General features: G+C 41.3%; 1 protein-coding gene across 9 annotated transcripts in view; it reads right to left on the bottom strand.

The window, feature by feature from the left end:
• NCAM1 (neural cell adhesion molecule 1) overlaps window positions 1–21222 on the bottom strand; it is a 287420-nt gene that overhangs the window by 5651 nt on the left and 260547 nt on the right. For 8 of the 9 annotated variants that reach the window (XM_075279655.1, XM_075279659.1, XM_075279660.1 and 5 more), the window contains 3 exons: window positions 19753–19933; window positions 831–1038; window positions 268–384 (listed from right to left, as the gene is read on the bottom strand). In XM_075279655.1, coding sequence (XP_075135756.1) covers window positions 268–384; window positions 831–1038; window positions 19753–19933 — 506 coding nt within the window. Of the gene's footprint in view, window positions 1–267; window positions 385–830; window positions 1039–12787; window positions 13267–19752; window positions 19934–21222 lie in introns of those variants that run through there. The other variant, XM_075279663.1, reaches the window with a different exon arrangement.

Here is a 21222-nt window from a genome sequence, read left to right as displayed (position 1 = left end):
CATCATAGAGATGATCAGCCAGAGCTAAGAACAGTCAGGGGTAACATAATAACCCACTAAATAGACACTGTATAAAACTACAATGAATACTGCGTGAAAATGAAGAAGGTTCATCCACATCACTGCAATGTGCACAGTAGTCCTTTGGAGAACGAAGCAGATTGACTGCCATGGGCGACTGCCCCACTTGTTATTTGGATTACTTTTGATATTACGTAGTATATGATGTGGTGTTATTCTGTGTTGAATATAAATGTTCCCACATACTCAGGTCCTGTTAGTGGTGTGGTCTCATTGGGTTCTGTCTGGTTGCTCCCATCATGGTTTGGTGTCCTCTCCTCTTCTGTCCGTACCTCCACAATGGGCTCTTTAGACTCATCTTTTCTGTATAGAGAAAATATACACCCCACAGTGTTAACACAGAGAGAGGAACAAAAACAGCAACGATAACAACATCAATAAACCAAAAATATATATCCCCAATGCAGCATTGTTTTAGATTTATAACTAGGGGACACAAAGGAAAATAATTAATAAGAATCAAATTAAGGTTTGTGCCCGCAGCATATTTGTATTCAGCAATCTATAGGTGCCCATACACTTTCAATAGCTGTCAGCTGTGATTCCCTACCATTTTTTTTGTGATTCCCTACTATTATGTAGCAGAAACCCATATCTTTGTCCTAGGCATAGGACCCTTTTAAGTATGAAGAAACAGACAACACTATAACGTTTTTCAGATGTTACAACTGTCTTCATTGAAATATAAAGTTATGATCCATCTATATAACTAAAATAATATATTTAATATGACTATAAGGTTTACTTACGAGAATGCGGCCTTTCCTTCTTCAATGTCTTTGCCTTTGGCCCCTGGGCCAGCCTTCCCGCAGAAATTTACTGCAATGCACATGAGCAGACCGCATTTGTTGAGGAAGTAGCAGGTTACATCCACAGCCACCAAAAGAAGGACGAAGATGACGATGAGGATGCCCACAATGGCTCCTGTACCCAAACCGGAGCTGGTGCTTGTGGTGGCTTTAGAAAGATAAAAAAACGAGAAAGACGTTAGAAATGGCTACTAAAGGAATTCAGTATCATGCAATAGAGGCAACGTGATAATTCCATAAACTTTGCAGTCAGTGACTTTATATGCCCTCTTGTCATAGTATGTATAACAGACGTTGAAGGCTGAGTCTGCGGGGGACACTGCTGCACGAGAACAAGACAAGACCACATTATGATACTGCTGAGAATTCTACATTCAGTTTAAGGTCAATATATATATGATTCATTCATGGTCTCAGAACTTATACCGATTATGATTTGGGCCTCTATAAGCTGCACCTAACCTGGGTACAGGGGCGGACTAACTATTAGGGGGTGCTAATAGAATAGCTACTGTGTTATTAAATTAAGTGAAAAATTAATTATGGTGGTTAAGAATTTGAGCCCATGAATGTTATTGCCCTGGGGTAAAACCACCAGACCAAGAATGTTGCAAAAGATTCTGCACCCGAATATATGCTCCATACATATGAAAAAGTCTGTCTTTGCAGCATGGGTAAGGGTTTAAGCAGAATGGGACAGTCACAGAAATTTCTAAATCCATCAAATTTAAATATCCTCTGCAAAATAGACATGTTACAGTGAAGATTCTCCAAAAGACCAGGTCTTATCTAAACAGATGTTCAGTTCCGTCATATATTATGCATACAGGCCATCCCCTGAACGTCAACCTTTCAAAGCAGTTTCGGGTGTTCTTTGAGTATATACCAGGAATAAACATTAAAAAGTTTTTTTTCATTAAATACACTTATCCTCTTATCCTCAAGTGGATAGAATCGACTGGAGAGCAGGTCATGGAACGCACTTGCATGGGTCATGAAACTGCATGTTTCCTGCATGTGAATGAAATGCAAGCGTGTTCCATGACCAGCTCTCAAGTCCGTTCTATCCAGTACCCTACGCATAGCACATATGTGTCTTTAGTAATAAAACCCCCTGAAAACATATCCACAACTTTTAAAACCACATTACATACATAAATAGTACATATGAATATAAGAAACTTTGTAACATATGTTATGTTTCCATCTCCACTTATTTGGCTGTTCTTCTCCTTCTTACCTTCTGTCTGTATAGAATCTGTCTTGGCACTCGGCTCACACACAGACGTTATTATTTCTTTCTAGATCACCATTATTTCATGGTGCTGTATATTTTATGGTTTACGTACAATACACAAAAACATGTACAATACTAAGAGTGACCGACTAGTACAGTGGGATAAAGAAGTCTATGGAGAGGGGAGTTAATTGATTTATTGCCTTATTTTGTGCAGTGGTATCTTGAAGATACAGCAGGAGAACTTCCCATGAGTTAAGAAGCTGTAGTCATTTTTGTATCTTTCCCAGCAGCCTCCTCTTTCCTCCCCTCTCCATAGACTTTTATGTAAAGTGTAACCTAGTCTGATAAGTGGAGAAGGAAGGATAAGCTATATTGCTAAGTTTCTTATATTTTCCTGTATTAATTCTTATGAACACATGGAGCTGTAACTTAATGATTTGCACCACATTTTCTATATTATTTCTGCTGGGACTGAAACCTGCAGCCCACACTTATTCCATGTTTTTCTTTTTGACTTTGTTACCCAACTGGAGCCAACATATTGGCTATAAAGCTCTTGTATATTCTTACTAACCACAAGGCAAAAGCAGATATCTCAGAACACGACATGAGTATGTAAAAATTAAACTTACCATAAAAAAATTCTAATTTACGATTGAATTTATGAACCAATTTACAATTTATAAATTTACTGCACCAAATATTACTATATTTTATTGGAACATAAATCTATCCAGCTATCAACAATACAAAGTATTGGGTGAATTTTTTTTATTATTATTATTATTTAATATATGGCTTCTTAAGTTTTATTTTTTTGTTAGGCATCACCAGTCGATCTGGTATGACCTTGTTGTCTTACCAGCAAAGAAATACTACCATGGAGCGTTATACAAATGCTGTACACCTAATACCCTCACAGGTGGCAACCAGATATCCCAGTACGGCACACATATTAACTGTAGCAACACCAAATACCACATTGAAGCACAAAATACCTCCATAGAGTCACCAAAAAACACAGCACAACATTACTGGTAGCATCATGGCCCGCCAACCTTGCCCTCGCCTTGTCCCAGGTACAGTCTTCCCCTAATAATACCTTCCATATTTGCAGCATATCAATCTTCAATCCACACCTCCCACATTGTCAGGAGCACCTCCACCTCACTGATAATGCAAGGTTGGAAGGATCTGCTCTTTACCAGTGAGGTCCACCAACAGATTGACGGACTGATCTACTAGATGCAAAAAAATTAGGTACCGGCCATCACTTTACATAGGGGTCAAGTGTATTAAAAAAAAACAAAAAAAAAAACAAAACTGTTTCTGTCCTTCAAAAAAAAAAAAAAAAAAAGTGACAAAAACTGATCAGTTTTTTTGCATCTGTTTGCATGCCTTATACAGATCTGCTAAACAGATGTAAAATAACATGATGTAAATGTAACCTAACTGGCTCATAAATGAACAAGCATCAGACATGAGACAAGATGAATTTCAGTCCGGAGCACTTTATTCAATTTTTGCACTCGAGAGTTTGGGAGGCCCCTACAAATAAACCTGGTGAGCTCAGCTGACTTTTCACTTATTTGTATGGGGGCCTTTAGTTCCCGTTAACAAGAGCAACTTCATTTTGTGCACTTTTTTTTAATTGTCATCAATGTGTAATAAGGGCTGGATTTATGTAACTAGTGGGCCAAACATTTCATAAATGGTAGATGATAGTATGGTCTTGCTGAAATCATCAGATTCAATGAACGTTAAGTTGACTGTATTTGACGACCATTAGGCTAACAAGCATAAAGTGGGCTCTGGTATCTGTCAAGGTTTGTCTGGGGTTGACAAGTACAATGCTTGATACAACTCTGGAGGATAGTATGTCTTCTAGAACAAAGGACCTTGTATTTCTTTCCTCAGAATGTCCAGGGAAGCATACATGGCTATTAGGTCTTCTTACAAGGTGGTTTCCACAAGGAGACATAAGGTCCTCCTAAGTTGCATCAATGTCCTCTCCTAGCCAACCAGTAACCTGCTATGCACTGATAAGAGGAAAAAACCCTACAGATGGGCGTCTTTCCTTTTTGAAGAGACTTACTGGTTTGGCTTGTCCCAAGTTGTCTTCTAAGACATTTGTAAGCCAGACACGTACCTATATGGAGCTACCTTTCAGAAGGTGGTCTTGGAGAGCCAATTTGCAGTTCTTGACTGTGCATTAACCCCATTACTAAGTTACAGACGGGAACCATCTCAGCTGAAAAAGGAAACAGCAGGAGGCTCTTCTACATGCAATCCTTTGTAGCTGTAAATTTATCGCACAGCTGGAATTTCTCGGACAACACAGGGAATCTACAGGTACGTGCCGTAGAGTCCACTCGAAAATAACCGATAAAAAAGGCCCACACTTCATTTTCTTTTCTAGAATTTTATTAATAGTAAATTCTCCACCAGTGAAATTAACTGTACAAGAGATACAAGTATATGGCTTTTGGCTTCGTTCAATGCTTATACATACATGCTCCATCCATTCCTTTTATAAAATATCACTCACAGACAAATCCTTTCAGCAAGCAGGAGAATGGACAAGCCAAGATACAGAGAAGAAGCAGAGAAAGTGTTGTGGTGAAGCCAGGAGCATCCTAGGCAATGCAAGTTGTCACAGAATTTTCAAAGCTGCATTAACGGAATGGTGTGCGGATGTTCACGAAGGACATACCATTATTGAAAGATATGTATAGACAACAAAATTGACATTTCACATATAAAAATACAAGGAGCAATATGTCTTCCATTATAGAAGTTTACGCAGACGTTAACCATTCTCGGAACCAAAACATTCCCTGAACATTCTTAAAGTTCTAACATACGGGAGCTAAAGGTATCCGGTAATCTTTATTTCATTTTTATGTTTGTTGAGTTTCTTAAAGAAACACTAAATGCACAGAAAATGCACAAAACTATCCGAGCACTTCCACCCTTATTGGAGTTGTCCACAAATTGAAAAAACTTCGGAGGGGTAGGAGACAGTTGGAACATACTCACCCGTCCCAGGTACTCCATTGTCCACCCCTGCACCTAAGTTCCTGGAAGCCCTGCATGCCATGTGACTGCTTAGACCAATCATCGGCCACCAAAGAAGGACCAGTGATGTCACTCAATAATTGAATGAGCTATTTGGAACAATGAACCCTTTTGCAGTTGCTCCAAAAGAGTTAAACAACACTGTCCTCAACACAAATAGCTCATTTTTATATTGGTAAAAGGGGTTATATCTCAGCAACAAAGGCAATGAAACGTCAGGGTTTTTTTACGTGACCCTAAACTATTGAGCTGTGGGGCTGGCTGGATATGCTGGCTTCTAATAACCACCTTCCTTTAAAACTCAGAAATATATTTCACATTCTTCTCCCTGAATTCCAGAACCTCACCCATGTCCCCTCGTCCTCCTCACGGTACTACCTTTAGGTGTAAGGCAACTGGGTGGAACAGGAGCCTCCCCTCACTGCTCTGTCTTGTCAAGCTCCTCCTCTTGGATAAACCCCACCCCTCAATAGGTCTTTAGTAGGGTTGAGCGATCGTGTTCGGAAAAAATCAGATTCCAATCGGCGACCAAGAAAATTTCACGATCGCGATCGGAATTCCGAACACGATCTTTTTAGGTGGGATTGAGATTGGTGATTATTTCCCACAATGCTTTGCTACTGGCCAAGCATTGTGGGAAAAGCTAACAATGTATTGTATACTCAGTGTGAAGGCTCCGCTGTGGTTCCATAGGAATGAATGGAAGCAGCCGGCACACAGCCTTAACCCCCTGCGCGCATTCATTCTAATGGGAGACTAGCTAGTAGCTACTTACCTGCAGAGATGGCTGGTCTGGTGTCAGGTGTTCTCGTTCTTCTTTGCCTCGCTGCCCCCGCCTCCCAGGTTAGTGTTAAAGAGCTAGGAAGAAGTCTTGTGGCTTAGGAGAGTGTGGGCAGGTACAGGGCGGGGAGACGTGACGTCTCCCCGCCCAGTACCCGCCCACACTCTCCTAACCCGCCCACACTCTCCTAACCAAGGAGGCAAGGGGCAGCAAGGCGAAGAAGAATGAGAACACCGGGCACCGGACCAGCCATCTCTGCAGGTAAGTGGACATCAGGGGGGACTAAGTAGCCAGAGGATTAAAAAAAAATCCTCTGGCTACTTAGTGATTAAAAGAAAATCACTACACAGCGTGGATTCTAACAATTAAAGCGTTCAATTGTTAGATTCCATGCTGTATAGTGAATAGGATTGTTTTTAAAATCCGATCTCCGATTAGTAAAAAAATCCCATTGACTTGCATTGGGATCGGAATTGGGATCGAGATCGGGTTCGAATGAAAAATGATCAGAAATCGGATCCTGAAAAGTCAAGATCAGCTCAACCCTAGTCTTCAGATGACACATATTAGAATAAAATTAACCTATTTGTTCTTTGCCATGGACTAGCAGTGTCAGGGTCATTCAGAAAATACCCGACACAGTGTAGGCTACTATATTTCTTCTTTACATAGATTTCTAGGTTTAGTGTTCCTTTAAGTAGAATTAATAAATATAATTTATAACGATAGATCTAGAAAAGGGCTATGATATGATTATGTTTCTATGAGCTGCTGCCCATTACGTTTTACTTTGACACTACATTAGTGCCCTTTTGTCTTTCTCTGTCCCCTAACTACTTCTATTAAGCCCCATAATTTACACTAATAGAATAGACTCGTTCTCTATGGATCAGAATAAGTGGTTTTAGGGCACACAAGGTCAGAAAAATAGTAACTAAAAACTTTCTTTTCAAGGATGAAATGAAATGTTTTTATTTTTTCCATTTCTCTGGGTAACCTTGGCATTATACTTCAACTTGAAGTATCAAAATCTCTCATCATGTACTCAACAGTGGTATTCACCAGTGGTCTAGAAGCCACATGTGAATGGTGCCCAGTTATGTGGCTCCCCAAAGGAGTCCTGGCTTATAATATGACCAGTAACCCTACAATAATGGGGATCTATAATAATCTGGTGACAATTTGGATGGAACCATACCAACGTGTCAACTGTTTTAGCTGACCGTGCCTCTTGACTTGATAGCGTCTAAAAAATGAGTGTGGTTCTCAAGATACTAAAAGGTTATGTCTACATCATGGCTTGCCTGATACTTGTTGGCTTCAACCCACTTCACCTCACCTTTCTATCAACCAAGTGTCCATCAAGTATTGTGTATATGATATCGAACCTCACTTGGCAGAAACAAATTTAATGTATCCGGGCGTCTAAAATTTCATAGGTCTTGGTGGTTATAACATGACATACAGAGAATAGTATCATGACCTACCACTATAAAGCATAATATTTTAAAGGGAGTCTGTCATCAGAACTCAGCATATCAACTAAGCCCCACAGTTAGGTAGGTTAGGGGTCACCAGAATCAAACTGTGTTTTGTCAATATGCAAATGATGTCTTTAGAGTAATTACGACACCGTTGCTTACCTATTTGGAGTAATGGCAACGTCCTCATTGCTCTAAAGCAGGGGTGCTCACTCTTTGTCAGCATGTGAGCTACTTTATTATATGACCAAGTCGAAAGATCTACCCATTTCTTGTGGGCGGGGTCGGGGGCGTGCCTGTGGACGGGTCAGGGTGGGCCTGTGGGCGGGGTAGGGCCGGTGGGTGTGGCCAGGGTGTATAGTAGCTACAGGTACCAGGTATGTGGGCGGGGCCGGTGGGGCGTGAGAGCAGGAGACAGCGGCGTTCTGTGGCCGCCCAGGGATCCCCGCTGTCTGCTTGTTCACACCGCAGGCTGAGAGTTATCTCTGGACACTGGCAGGCTAGGGCTGCGGCAGCCCCACCTGCCAGTGTCCGTAGATGACTCTCAGACTGGCAATATCTCAGCAATATTCAGGTGACCCTAACTTTGTTTGATTCAGGTGACCCTAACCTATCTATCTGCAGGTCTGGATTGAAATATTGGGTCCTGGTGACAGACTCCCTTTAATGGTGTTTTGGGACCTATCCATAAGATGGGGTTTGACTCTTGGCACCCCCACTGATCAGCTAATGGTAGATTCTGTAGCATAGCTCAATACACTGTAACTGTCCATGGTGCTGCAGCTCTCTCCCATTCAAGTAAAAGGGGCAATGACCAAGTCTGACAACAAAGTAGCAGCTTTCATAGTATGGGCTGTAAATATACTAACTATACTGTATATGTCTTTTGATACGTTCACATACATGTGTTGAAACGTTTTTTATTGCACTGTTTAATACAGAAGGTACAGTATCAGAAATATCAAAAAATGAACAATAGCATAATTATGTCATACCATCTCAGAACATCTTATGAAACATTGACTTCACTTTTTTCTTATTTTGCATTATTACATATCCGTAGTATAATAGCAGTTCAATGAGAACCTGATATTTGGCACACTGTGGGCTCGGGGTAGGTGCGGAAATCTGACGTCAATTAATAGTCATTTTAGACCTAGGGCCTTCTGTACACTATTTGTATGATGTAGGACACATTTTCTTGAGATACTTTGTAGACTAACTAGGAACCAGTAACATCTGTGAGTCACCAGGCACTAGTGGTACATTATTCATGAATATTCAGTTTATCATGGCTCAGAAATTGCACTGGTTCCTAATAAATTCACAAACAGTCTAGTGATAATGAGTGTTACAGCCTACGCATGGACTGCCTTTACAACTAGTCACAAGATGTAATGTAAATTATAAAGTGAAGAATTCAGAAGGATGATGTTTATGGTACAAATTAAATTACCAATCTCCTATCAACTATCTCCTGCTAGCCATTTACTAAAGAGAACCTGTCGCTAAGGAAATTCTGTCCAGTCTATAGCTGTCATGTTATAGATCTGGAAGAGCTGAGCAGATTGATACATAATTTTGTTGGAAAAGATTCACTTCAACTTGTTCTATATTCATTGAATATCTCAACTTATTCTTGACTTAAGAGACCAGTGCATACTTCACACAATGACTGACGACCTTCCTCATTAAAAGGGTTATGCCATGAGAAGTACTTTCTTTATAAGTGGGAGCCTGACTACTGAGACCCCATCGATCCTGAAAACGGGGGCCTCAATCTTAAAGGGATTCTACCATTAAAAAACTATTTTTACTAGGTAACACGTCGGAATAGCCTTTAGAAAGGCTATTCGTCTCCTACCTTTGGAAGTGCTCTCCACCGCGTCATTCGTTCGAAATACCGGTTTGTGCCGGTATGCTAATTAGTTCTCTCGCAGCGATGGGGGCGTCCCCCAGCGCAGGAGATGTGATGGGGGCGTCCCCATTGCTGCTCGAAAACCGACTCCAGCGTCGCCTCTATCTTCTTCTGCATCCTCCCCTTCCTTCTTCGGCTTGACGTCGGACGCCTGCGCAGTACGCTCTGTTCAGTGAACTTCGCCGAACGTACTGCGCATGCCCGCAGCCATAGTGCTGACACCGCAAAATCCCCGAACAGAGCGTACTGCGCAGGCGTCTGACGTCAAGCCGAAGAAGGAAGGGGAGGATGCAGAAGAAGACAGAGGCGGCGCTGGAGTCGGCTTTCGAGCAGCAATGGGGACGCCCCCATCGCATCTCCTGCGCTGGGGAACGCCCCCATCGCTGCGAGAGAACTAATTAGCATACCGGTACAAACCGGTATTTCGAACGAATGGCGCGGCGGAGATCACTTCCAAAGGTAGGAGACGAATAGCCTTTCTAAAGGCTATTCCGACGTGTTACCTAGAAAAAAAAGTTTTCATGGTTTAACCCCTTTAAATCAATAAAATACAAATTACAAGGAATATTTTCCCACAAAATGACATATCAACCTGCTCAGCTCCACCTGCTCTTCAGGCTAGAGACTGGACTGTTAGGCTAGGTTCACACCTGCGCCCGGTTTTCCTTTCGGGGATTCAGTCCCCATGCTCTGCACATTTTTCGGGCAGAAACCCGGCGGACCCCATTACAGTCTTTTTAAGCAGATTGGGTTTACGTTTTTTGGATCCCCAAGCAGACATGTTGAACAGAAACTGGAATGCAGATGTGAACCTGGCGCAAGAGAAATGTCTCCTTTAAACTAATTGTATGGGATTGTAAAAAAAGTCTGCTTTATTTCCTAGGAAAAAAGTTTACACTTCTCTATTGACTGTATCTAGTATGAAGTCTATCCCCATTGACATGAGGCTGATCTGCAATACCAGACACAACCTGTGCATCAGAGTAGCATCATTTCTAGAAAAAAACTAAAGATTGTGATGTTTCCTTTATGGACAGAAAAAACAGACAAGCTTGTATTTTCTATATGACTAGACCACAGGGAAGGTTGTAACCCCCTCAATTGTGGTCACTGATCCAGAATAATTTGTTCATTAGGACCACATTATTGATTCTTGTTTAGCAATATGTGGTTATGACTTTCAGTGGGACCACCATGGGTCAGCCAACAAGTCCATCTTGAATGATTTCATAGGTTGGAATATCTACATGTAAACTAGATTTTCAGTGTGTGTCTGTATGCTATCATGACTGAATTGAGGGTAGCATATGACCTAAAATGTAATAATCCCTCAAAAAGAACACAGAATTCTGTTTTAAAGTTTTGGCAACATTATTCTTTCCAACAATAAATATCAATTAAATTAATGCCATTGATTCAGAAGGATACCATTAATATGACCTGGCTGTACACAATGGGGAATTCATCAAGACTGGCATATTTAACATACTTCTGATAATCTCTGCCCTACTAAGGACTAGCCTGGTCTCATAAATCTGGCACATCCTCCAGCAGGCCATGCGTCCGCATTGGAAATCTACGCCAGACAACTGGTGTGAGTGATGAATAATCCGGGAGGATCAATAGCCCGTCCAAGGGCACCATCTCCGCACCCTGTACTACAGAACATGCCGAAGGCGGCATAACAATGGCACTTGCTATACTTTTTAGCAACCCAAGGGTTGTGACTTTACATGATTTTTCAACTCAAGCAATAAATGGTTAAAATAAAGCTAGTAGACAACCAGGAGGACTGAGACAGGTAAATTTTGGAACTCAGGGTCATAATGCGACTCAGTATTTCAAACATTTTTGTGGACAAACACTTGAGAATAAGCGACTGTGTGATATAACTTTACTATTAGTTTGTTTAGGATGGAATAAAAAGTCACGTGACTCAAATCCCGCTACCACAGCACTATGTGGTCCCATTATAGTCTTCCACTGGGCTTTCAATGTCATTACATGTTATACTTTAGGTCTAGCCTTGACTATTTCTACATGCAAAATATATAAATTCATTTTTTTTTGCAACAAAAAAAATGGCACTTTCCAAATAATTTTGACCTCTAATGATTTTTGTGTGTGTTCTGTTTCTGTATCTTTTACCATACATCATTTAAAACATTTGGCGAACCCTTTAGAGATCCGTGCATCAAAGGGGTTGTTCAGGATCAGAAAAAAGGGGTCACTTTTCAGCACCTGTACCTAGTACTGCAGCCAAGTATTAGCTCCATCCTCTCGAATCGGTATGATCTTTAAAACCACTCAGCCTTAAGTCAACCCTCTACTTTAATCCTGGACAATTCCTTTAAAGGTGTTGCCTGGGTGAATAAATATTTTTTTTCCAAAAAGGGACACAGAGGGTTAAAAAAAAAGTTAAAAATTATGAATGCTCAGTGGTCATCCACCACTGCTGTTCCCTGCCTGGATCCCTGCTGGTTTCGACTTCCTGGTCTGACACAAGACTTAAACTACCCTCTTATACGCTGCTGCCTCCAGGGTTTGGCTAAGTTTCAGATGGGAACAAGGAATTAGAGAGCAGCAGGAAACCAGGCAATAGAGATGAGCGAGTAGTATTCGATCGAGTAGGTATTTGATCGAATAATATGGTATTTGAAATACTCATACTCGGTCAAATACCATGCGGTAAACGTAAAGGTGTTTACCGTGTGGTATTCGGCCGAGTACGAGTATTTCGAATACCGTAGTATTTGATCGGATAACGTAGTATTCGATCAAATACCTACTCGATCGAATACTACTCGTTCATCTCTACCAGGCAACTGTGGTGGGGAATAAGTAAGGTCAATACTGCAACTTTTTTATTTTTTACTGACCAAAAAAAAAAAAAATGAAAAAAATTCCCCCCCCAATTCTTTAAGGTCACCAGGCTCAAACTGCATTTTTATAAATGTTAAGTTGCTTGTTCTATCCAAAAGACTTAGTAATAGGATTTACAGATCATCTATGTAAAACACATTAAAACATTCATATGGACACACTATTTGATCTGCTCCCACCATGACATGTCCTTATTTCGGTTCATCGAGGTGAACAAACATAAGGCCGAGACCACACGCTTCTGTGTTTTTTGCTTCAATTTTTTTTTAGCCAAAGTGGATTTAGATTGCTTTTGAAACCACTCCTGGCTTTGGATCAAAAAACTGCAGCAAAACATACCAAAAAAACACACAGCTTTTTGACAACGTATTCTCAGCCTAAAAGAATTTTGTGGGCAAACTGAAAAACGCACCAGTGGTCGGGCTGGTGGATGTATCCTTATTGAAGTCACCAATATATGGACCAAAGTGGCCATTGAGCAACACCACTTCCAGTTCAGCCAAAACTGGCAGGATTAGTGCAACGTGACGCGGTTAGATGGGTATGCTTTCGTTTTTTAATTTTACCACCGTCCCAGTCACCATTGAGTTGTCCAATTGGCCCAGAAAATCCCTTTATGGTTGCTTTAATTGTCCCCAAACCATTTTTGTGATACCATTTGCTCCTCTATCCAATAAGACATCTTCATCCACTGATACCGTAACTCCACTTACTAAGGCCACCTTACCATTCACAGGTGACTATATTTTGGTGGAGGTTATGAGTTAGAAATGAGTTTATTCCCAAAATTCCCTAAACTTTAAAAAAAAAAAAAATGCGTAGAAAATAAAATTTCAGACACATGACATGAGGTTGCTTAAATGACTGCTTCTCTCTAGACGAGAGAAACATCTACAGGAGCAAAGTAAAAAGTATTTAAGAGAAAAGTACAGTCACAAATAAGGCGAGCAAAGCTGCGGAGGTGGATGACACAGTATAGTTCCCGATATTGGTTGCTGATGCAATGATTCCAAGGAAAGAGGTTGTTGGCGAGAGTAATTGGTGCATGTAGAAGAATGGATGTCCAGGGGTAGTTGAAGTGACATATAACAGACACGGGAGAATTCAGGGACAGAGGAAGGAGGTGGGAGAAATCAAAGGAAAGAAAGGAAGGAAAAAAAGAAAGAAAGAGAAAACAGATAAGAAAATGAACAGGTCACAAATACAGAGAAAGAAAATGTTGCAAAAACTCCGCATAGCCAAACAAGAAAAGAAAAAAATATGGTAGCTGTTTCAGGAATTGCATAGTTACTGAGGCAAGCCAAGAAGCAAAAGCTGTTAGCAGCAAATTAGAGCTCACAGGGGAAGAAAGCGCAAGGCACCAGAGCAAGAAACTGAGATAAAAATAGGCTCAGCATAAAAAATATCAGAAACCAACCCAAAGGAAAATTCTACTTAGTGCTATTATCGGTAAGAGCAATGTCCAGAACATCTCTCGTGATCAATAAAGTACCACGGAAAATAAGTCCCTGGACTATCTGTGTAATGTCTCTGCCTGTTCGGGTCACTGCGCCACCCTCTGCTCGTATGCTGCAGTGCAGGAGGCGTTTGCAGTTTGATTCCTTGCTTAGAGTTTTTGGTTGCACTGTGTGAACACGGTTCTATTTCTGTAATTGATTTTCCACCACACCCGTCTCCTGCAACTTGTTTGCCTCTGTTCGTGAAGTGGTTAATTATAGACTTGCCGTGTGACTGACAGCCTGTCCTCCAATCAAGCCTAGGGCTGGGTTTTGGCATCCTATATACAGGCCATCAGCCCACATAGACTTGCTGGCTATTGACTTTGTCCCTGCTAAGCTTCTCTTCTTCTACTATTATATTACTGACTTCAGATCTCTGGCTTTCCCTATTGACTATTCTTTGGATTCTGATTTGGCACTGCATAGCTCGACTGTTACCAAACCCTTGGCTTACTGACCTCCCTTTTATGTTGTTTGTCTTGTCTGCGTTTTGTCATTCATGTATATAGGAAGGGCCCGTCGCCCAGTTGCCGCCTATTACATAGGATAGGAGCAGGCAAGCAGGAAAGGACAGTGGGGGGTTTCAGCTTATGGCTCACTGTCTCTTGTAACCCTTCCCAGGGTTTCCAGCAGCTACTGGGGAATTACTGTCCTAGCAATTTCATAACAGTCTGCTTGTACAATGTCTTAAAGTAACACTAAACCTACAAAAGAATCAGACAAGTAAATATGAAATATCATTGCCCTCTTCATTTGTTGACCTGTGGCAATTTTGCCCTCCCATAAAAGAGAACAAAGGGGTTAATCCCTGGCGTCTGTTCCATCTTTGGCTGTAGACCAAATGAGGGATGGGATAAGTCAAGCGGACAGGGCGTAACACTATTTTTGTCCTACTGAAGACAGCAGAGAGGATCCTGCTCCAGCCAGTTATCTTCTAGGCTTTCACAATATAGTGGGGAGGAAGATAGCGGGCATTACTGAGATGCTGGGACATATAGATTAACTCGTATAATTCTCAATTTTAAAAGTAATATGTGATAAGACAAGATGAAAAGGAAAGGACAAAGTTTAAGGATGTTTAAGTCCACCTGTATGGAGCCGCGTCTGACTCCTGGGCTATGCACAGCAAGATATCCCAAGATAATGGGCGTGAAATGCTCTCCTTTGGAAGGAAGAACCAGCCTTACTGTCTTATTCATAACGCCCATATACAGAATTGGTCATCTCAAGCCACACATCTCAGGATATCTCATGCCAAAGGAAAAGATACGGAAGGACAAGTGTAATTGTGCATTATTACATAAGGACATTAAGTTACGTCAAGCCCCTGCTCTCCATCATCTTCAGCTCCGTCTGGGTAATTATAGTTATGCCAGTGACTTTATAGGGAAACTCGACTTACTATAAATCCTACCCAGCTAGTACAGTCAATACAGAATTTAAGATGTTTGGATAATCTCTCGAGTACTGAAAGAACTGCCAGATATATAGCAAGTAAGAAACGGCTACCCAAAAATGGAGAAGAGATAGCATTACATCTTGATATGGCTATTCCATGCTGAGTCGCTAGGCTTTTGTTCTTTACAACGCAGTTCAGTACACTTTATTTAACGTTGTCCTCCATCAAAATGCAAATGTGCGTAAAACGGTAAAGCATGCCTTCCAAAATATTATCTGCTGGCAGTGAGTCCTCAATGGGGTTTTCAGGGATAAAACTATTCATGATCAATCCTAAGGACAGGTAATCAATATCAAATTGGTTGGGGTCCAACACCCGGCACTCCCACTGACCAGCTGATGATACATAGTGAATGCTCCTGTGTAATGGGAGAGTCACTACAGCTTAGGTCATATTGAAGCTATTTAAGCACATGGTAGATGATCTGCAGTAACCTGGTCTGGCCACTACAGAGAATGGAGCTGTCTGCTGCCATCTCTATTTATCAGGTCCTGAGAACAGCTGATCGGTGGGAGTGCCAGGTATTGGACCCTCACTAATCTGATATCCTTAAGATAGGTCAGTGTCAAAAGGGCTTTCTCACTCACAGTGTTGCAGAGCTTAGCAGCTGCAATTATTAGTGTGTCTTTTCCGGTAGCCTCCTCCCCCCTCTCCTCTCCATAGACTTCTATGTAAAAATTAAGTGGTGAAGGAACCATATTTATTTAATAGGATTTATTGCAAAGTTTCTTATATTAACATGCACCATTTAGTTATGACAAGTTGCTTTATAATGGTACGTATGTATCGTGCCTATATGAGTGTGCAGAACTGGCACTTGAGACGTGAATTTTAATACAGAATATATAAGGAAACTAAAGCATAAATAATGTTTTTATATTTTGCCCTTACTTATATAGTCCCAAGGAAACTCTTCATATTAATGCAACTGAATTGAAGAAACTGCTAATATCAATCTGTAAGGCGGTAATTATCGAAAATATGTTCGGCTTTAGCGACAAATTACATTGTATAAGATTTATTTCTGCCTGTTTCAAAGCAAGTAGCGGATGTCTTTCTTTTATTCCTGGTAATGTGAATAGCACCGCTGCTGCTCTGCTAAATTCATCTCCAATGAAGCAAGCGATAAGTCTATTTCCATGTCCAAAAAATCAAGGGAAGTTATCCTATCCTATTGAAACTCAGTAAAGCCATTTGCAAAATAAGATATATTGAGCACGAAAAGTGCAATTGCTTTACTCAATAATTTAGTCCTTCATACAGAACATTCTAGAAATGGCATTGCAATTCAGACATAGGCTAGGTAACAACAGCTACAGTCGTAACATACACAATGGTCCACATCAGGACACCACATAACCACAGCAAAAATACCAATACATACACTATATGGGAAAAATACCAATACATACACTATATGGGAAAAATACCAATACATACACTATATGGGAAAAATACCAGTACATACGCTATATGGGAAAAATACCAATACTTATGCAATATGGGAAACATATCTGTAGTTCTATAACATTACAGCCTGCAAATAAGGGAAGGGGGGTGTTCACAACTGCGCTTGTTGTACAGTTTGTGCATTCTGTTGGGTTTCCGTCTTCTGCCCCAGCCAAACTGGACAGGGGACCGAAACCCGGTGGTCAGTTTTAAAACCCATTCACCGCCTGTGTGTGTCTTCTGCCTGTCCGTGGGGAAATTGTTTTTTTTTTAGCTGGACACAAAGTCCTGCATGTCCGACTTTGTGCCCGGCTAAAAAAACCAGTTTCGCCGTGGAGAGGCAGAAGACACACGGGCGGTCACCTTTGCAAACCCATTCAAGTGAATAGGTTTTTAAACTGACCACTGGGTTTACATCCCCTGTCCAGTTTCGCCGGGGCTGAAGACAGAAACTCGGTGGAATGCATAAACTAGACGAGGTGTGAAAGGGGTATAACCAATAGACCCTGCAGAAATCCGGCACCTAAAACCAGTTACCCTGTAGCATGGTAACACCCAGTGGCCCGTATTCCACTATAGCAGAATTGTCCATCACTAGCTGTTCCTTTTTAAGCAAGTCTAAAAAAACCATAACCGAGGCCGGCAAAGAAAGGAAATAAAATATTTTAAAAAATCCACCTTTTGGTCCCCTAGCCTCCAGATTGCTGGGGGTCCCAGTGTAGACACCCAAGCGATGTGACACTTATCTCCTATCCTGTGAATAAGTAACTATAATAACAAAGCACTCCCCATTGCCATTACTTCTATTGTTCTAGGCACTAGAGGATTTTGTCCATAAAACCATTAAGAAAACTATAAAAAAAACTGTTCCATAAGTGGGAATGGAAGAAGATAATTCAGTCCAAGCTGATCAGGTTATGCAATGGCTCTTGTGAGGCCCACCCTACAGTCAATCTTATATGTTCCACATGGAGTCCACAATAAATGTCTATACTGTACGGTATATCCCCAAAGGTGAAAAGACTGACATGCAGTGGGTCCTTTCTGTAAATGTAAGCGTCATATACAGTACACCCTATAGGTTATTCTGACATGCATGACATTACTACAGCCATATAGAGCGCTAGTACTCACATCCCCATTAACTCAATACACCACAGCTTCTTGCACATACAATGGGCACCCTAGGGCTCGACAATTCAATTCTCTCAAATTGCAGCCAAATAACATTTCAATATAAGCATACAATACTAATATAACTACCTTCCCACAAGATGACTGTCTCAGCCACGCATGTAAGGACTAGACGTAAAGAATAGCTCTCTGTTTTAGTAAATAAGGGTATTCGGCATAAAAAACTACTCTGGGATATATTTGGTGGGATTATTAAAGAATTATTTTATCTTCTTTAAACTATTTTGCTGCTTAACAAAGGATGCCTCTGCTCAGAAATACACTGGACTCAAACTAGGTGCCCAGTGGATTATTTTGGCACTCTTAATAACCAAATAGGACAACAATGTTTTTTGTGCTATTTTGGCTATTAGAAGTACAAACCTGTATCTTTAAAGAGGACCTTTCACCATTTGGGGCACATGCGGTTTTATATACCGCGATGAAGCCGACAGTGCACTGAATTGAGTGCACTATCGGCTATTGCTTTCTGTGCCCCCGGTGAAGAGCTATTGGTGCCGGTACTGTAGCTCTTCACTGTCAGAAGGGCGTTTCTGATGGTCAGTCAGGAATGCCCTTCCTCACAGCAGTGTCTATAGCGCTGTACTGTGAGAGGGGGCGTTGTTTATCGCCCAGCGATCACACTGAGCAGTGAGGAAGGCCCCCAAGTGCTCATCTATGGACTAGTACTGTTAGGAGAGGGAGGGGGCGTTCCTCCCCGCTCTCACAGTACAGCGCAATAGACACAACTGTGAGGAAGGCGTTCCTGAATGACTGTCAGAAACACCCTTCTGACGGTGAAGAGCTACGGTACCGGCACCGATACCTCTTCACAGGGGGTACAGAACGAGAAAGCTGACAGTGCGCTGAATTCAGTGCACTATCGGCTTTTACACGCTGCCCTAAGACAAGGCAACCTAATAAACTGATGCAACTACTGTATTTTCACATTGCTATTGTATAGGAAAACTTAAGTATTTACTAAAACAGTCATGTCAGGAAAGCCAAGAAGTTCTCAAAGTTTAAAAGGAGTCACCAGAACCAGCACATCATCGCATCCTTGCAGATAGATAGGTTACAGTCACCTGCAGCAAATGGTGTTTGTGAATCCGTACCTCTGTTGTGTTCATCGATATTCCAATGTTCTTTGGCGCCATTTTAACACCTCATTGCTTCAAACAGCTAATTTGCATATTCACAAAGCCAATGATACCGCAGCAATAAAGGCCCCGATTCACAAGGGGAAAACACCATTTGGTTCAGGTGACCCTAACCTATCTATCTGCAGGGCTGGGTTCTGGTAACACTGGCTTTAAGCTATTCTCATGTACCGGCAATACAGATCTAAATTTGGCAATTTGGCTTCTTTACTACTACGATGCATTAAAAAAATTAGTACATATCATTCACACTAAATGGAATGTGGTAGTGGTACATGCCTATTACACCCATATATTAAGAAACAGTATCCGACCCATTACTTTATCAAGAGCAGAACAATAAAACAGGTCAACTTAGAGTCAGCTTCCTATACCATCAGCCATTACAAAGTACAAAGTATTGCATACGGTAATAAACAACATGGAATGGATTTACAGGGTGCAGATACCTCACAACGTAAAATTCTTACAGATTACTCACAAAACATTTACAAAAACATCAACCGAACCCACGAACAATTTATTGTCACTCTGTAGTCATGTTTGCAACATATTCACGTTCAGCCTACTGCATCAAGACAAGGTCCAGGCACAACACAAGCTGTGCATGCAAGACCAGTTACGGTGGTTGGTTATAAGCAAGCAGCTGGTCAGGGGCAAGTTCAAGCACATTAGCTAGGAAGCAGCAAACTTGCGTTAATGGTTAAGCAGAAAGGAGAGGCAGTAAGATATAAGACATACCTGGAATGGCGGTGGGTTGTGTGGTGGTTTTGAAGTAGAACTGTGCGGCCTTTGACTTCCCTTGAAGGTTCTCAGCTATGACCACCACCTCGTATTCGGCATTCCAGTCTAATTGACGGAGCATAATGTAGTCACTGTCCGATGCGATCTTCATTTCAGGTTTCCAGTCTGCAGAGTTTTTCTAGGGAAATAGGCACAGGCCAATGGTTGACAGTCAGCACAGAATGGACTTGTCCTATGATAAGACTTTATATTACCACATTATGTGAAACAGAATGTGTAGTAGGATTTTAAAGGGGTTGTCCATGGTTATCAGCCATTTATGAAGTAGTTGGAGTCGGGCTATGAAAAATAGATGAGGGGTTGTCCAGGAATTACAGAAAGAAGAAAGAAACATACTCATCGGACCCCGCTGCTTACGTGTTCCCTGGGGGGCTTGTTCAGGCCTCAGAAAAGGAACCAAGACATCAAGGAGGCGTATGTGGTGTTCCTTTCCTTAGGCCACTGAGGACTTCCACTGGAACGAGCCTCAGCGGGGGACGCCAGGACGCCAATAACAATTGAAGAAATCTGTAATTCCTTCCTGGACAACCCCTTTATGATATCCTCTCATTTTCCACAACCCAACTCCAACTGCTTCATAAATGGCTGATAACCATGGTCAGACCGGAGCGGCAAAATTCCTATAATTCATGAAAAAAATCTAGTGATTGAATTCCTATGAAAGTAAATACTAAAGCTATGCAAATAATGATTAACATTGATATTTGTAGAATGTAATTAAAAAGAACTGAAGTCACTTTATTTTGAAGCCATATTCTGTAACTTTTTCCCAACTCCACCCAAAAATGACCCGAAGTTTGACTCCATAGCTTTGGACACAAGTCCATTAATTCCCAACAAAAATCCTACCATGTTAATCCAGAGTAACAAAACAAAAACACTGTGAGGGTGAGGTCAATTTTCCCCTAAATTTTTGGGAAGAATATCTACGTAATATGGCATCTCAGATCTTATATGGAGACACAAAGTGACTATTTGCATTAACGTATTGACTAGAGATGAGCGAACAGTGTTCTATCGAACACATGTTCGATCGGATATCAGGGTGTTCGCCATGTTCGAATCGAATCGAACACCACGTGGTAAAGTGCGCCAAAATTCGATTCCCCTCCCACCTTCCCTGGCGCCTTTTTTGCACCAATAACAGCGCAGGGGAGGTGGGACAGGAACTACGACACCGGGGGCATTGAAAAAAATTGGAAAAAGTCATTGGCTGCCGAAATCAGGTGACCTCCATTTTAGACGAATAGTGGATTTCAAATCCGGGTCATATGAGAATGTGAACTTTGTGACTATGAGACAGGGATAGCTGTACAGGCAGGGATAGCTAGGGATAACCTTTATTTAGGGGGGAATGTTATTAAAAATAACTTTTTGGGGCTCTATCGGGTGTGTAATTGTGATTTT

This window comes from Leptodactylus fuscus, chromosome 6 (genome assembly GCF_031893055.1).
Source record: "Leptodactylus fuscus isolate aLepFus1 chromosome 6, aLepFus1.hap2, whole genome shotgun sequence".
Lineage (NCBI taxonomy): Eukaryota > Metazoa > Chordata > Amphibia > Anura > Leptodactylidae > Leptodactylus > Leptodactylus fuscus.
This window is presented reverse-complemented; position numbering and strand designations above follow the sequence as displayed.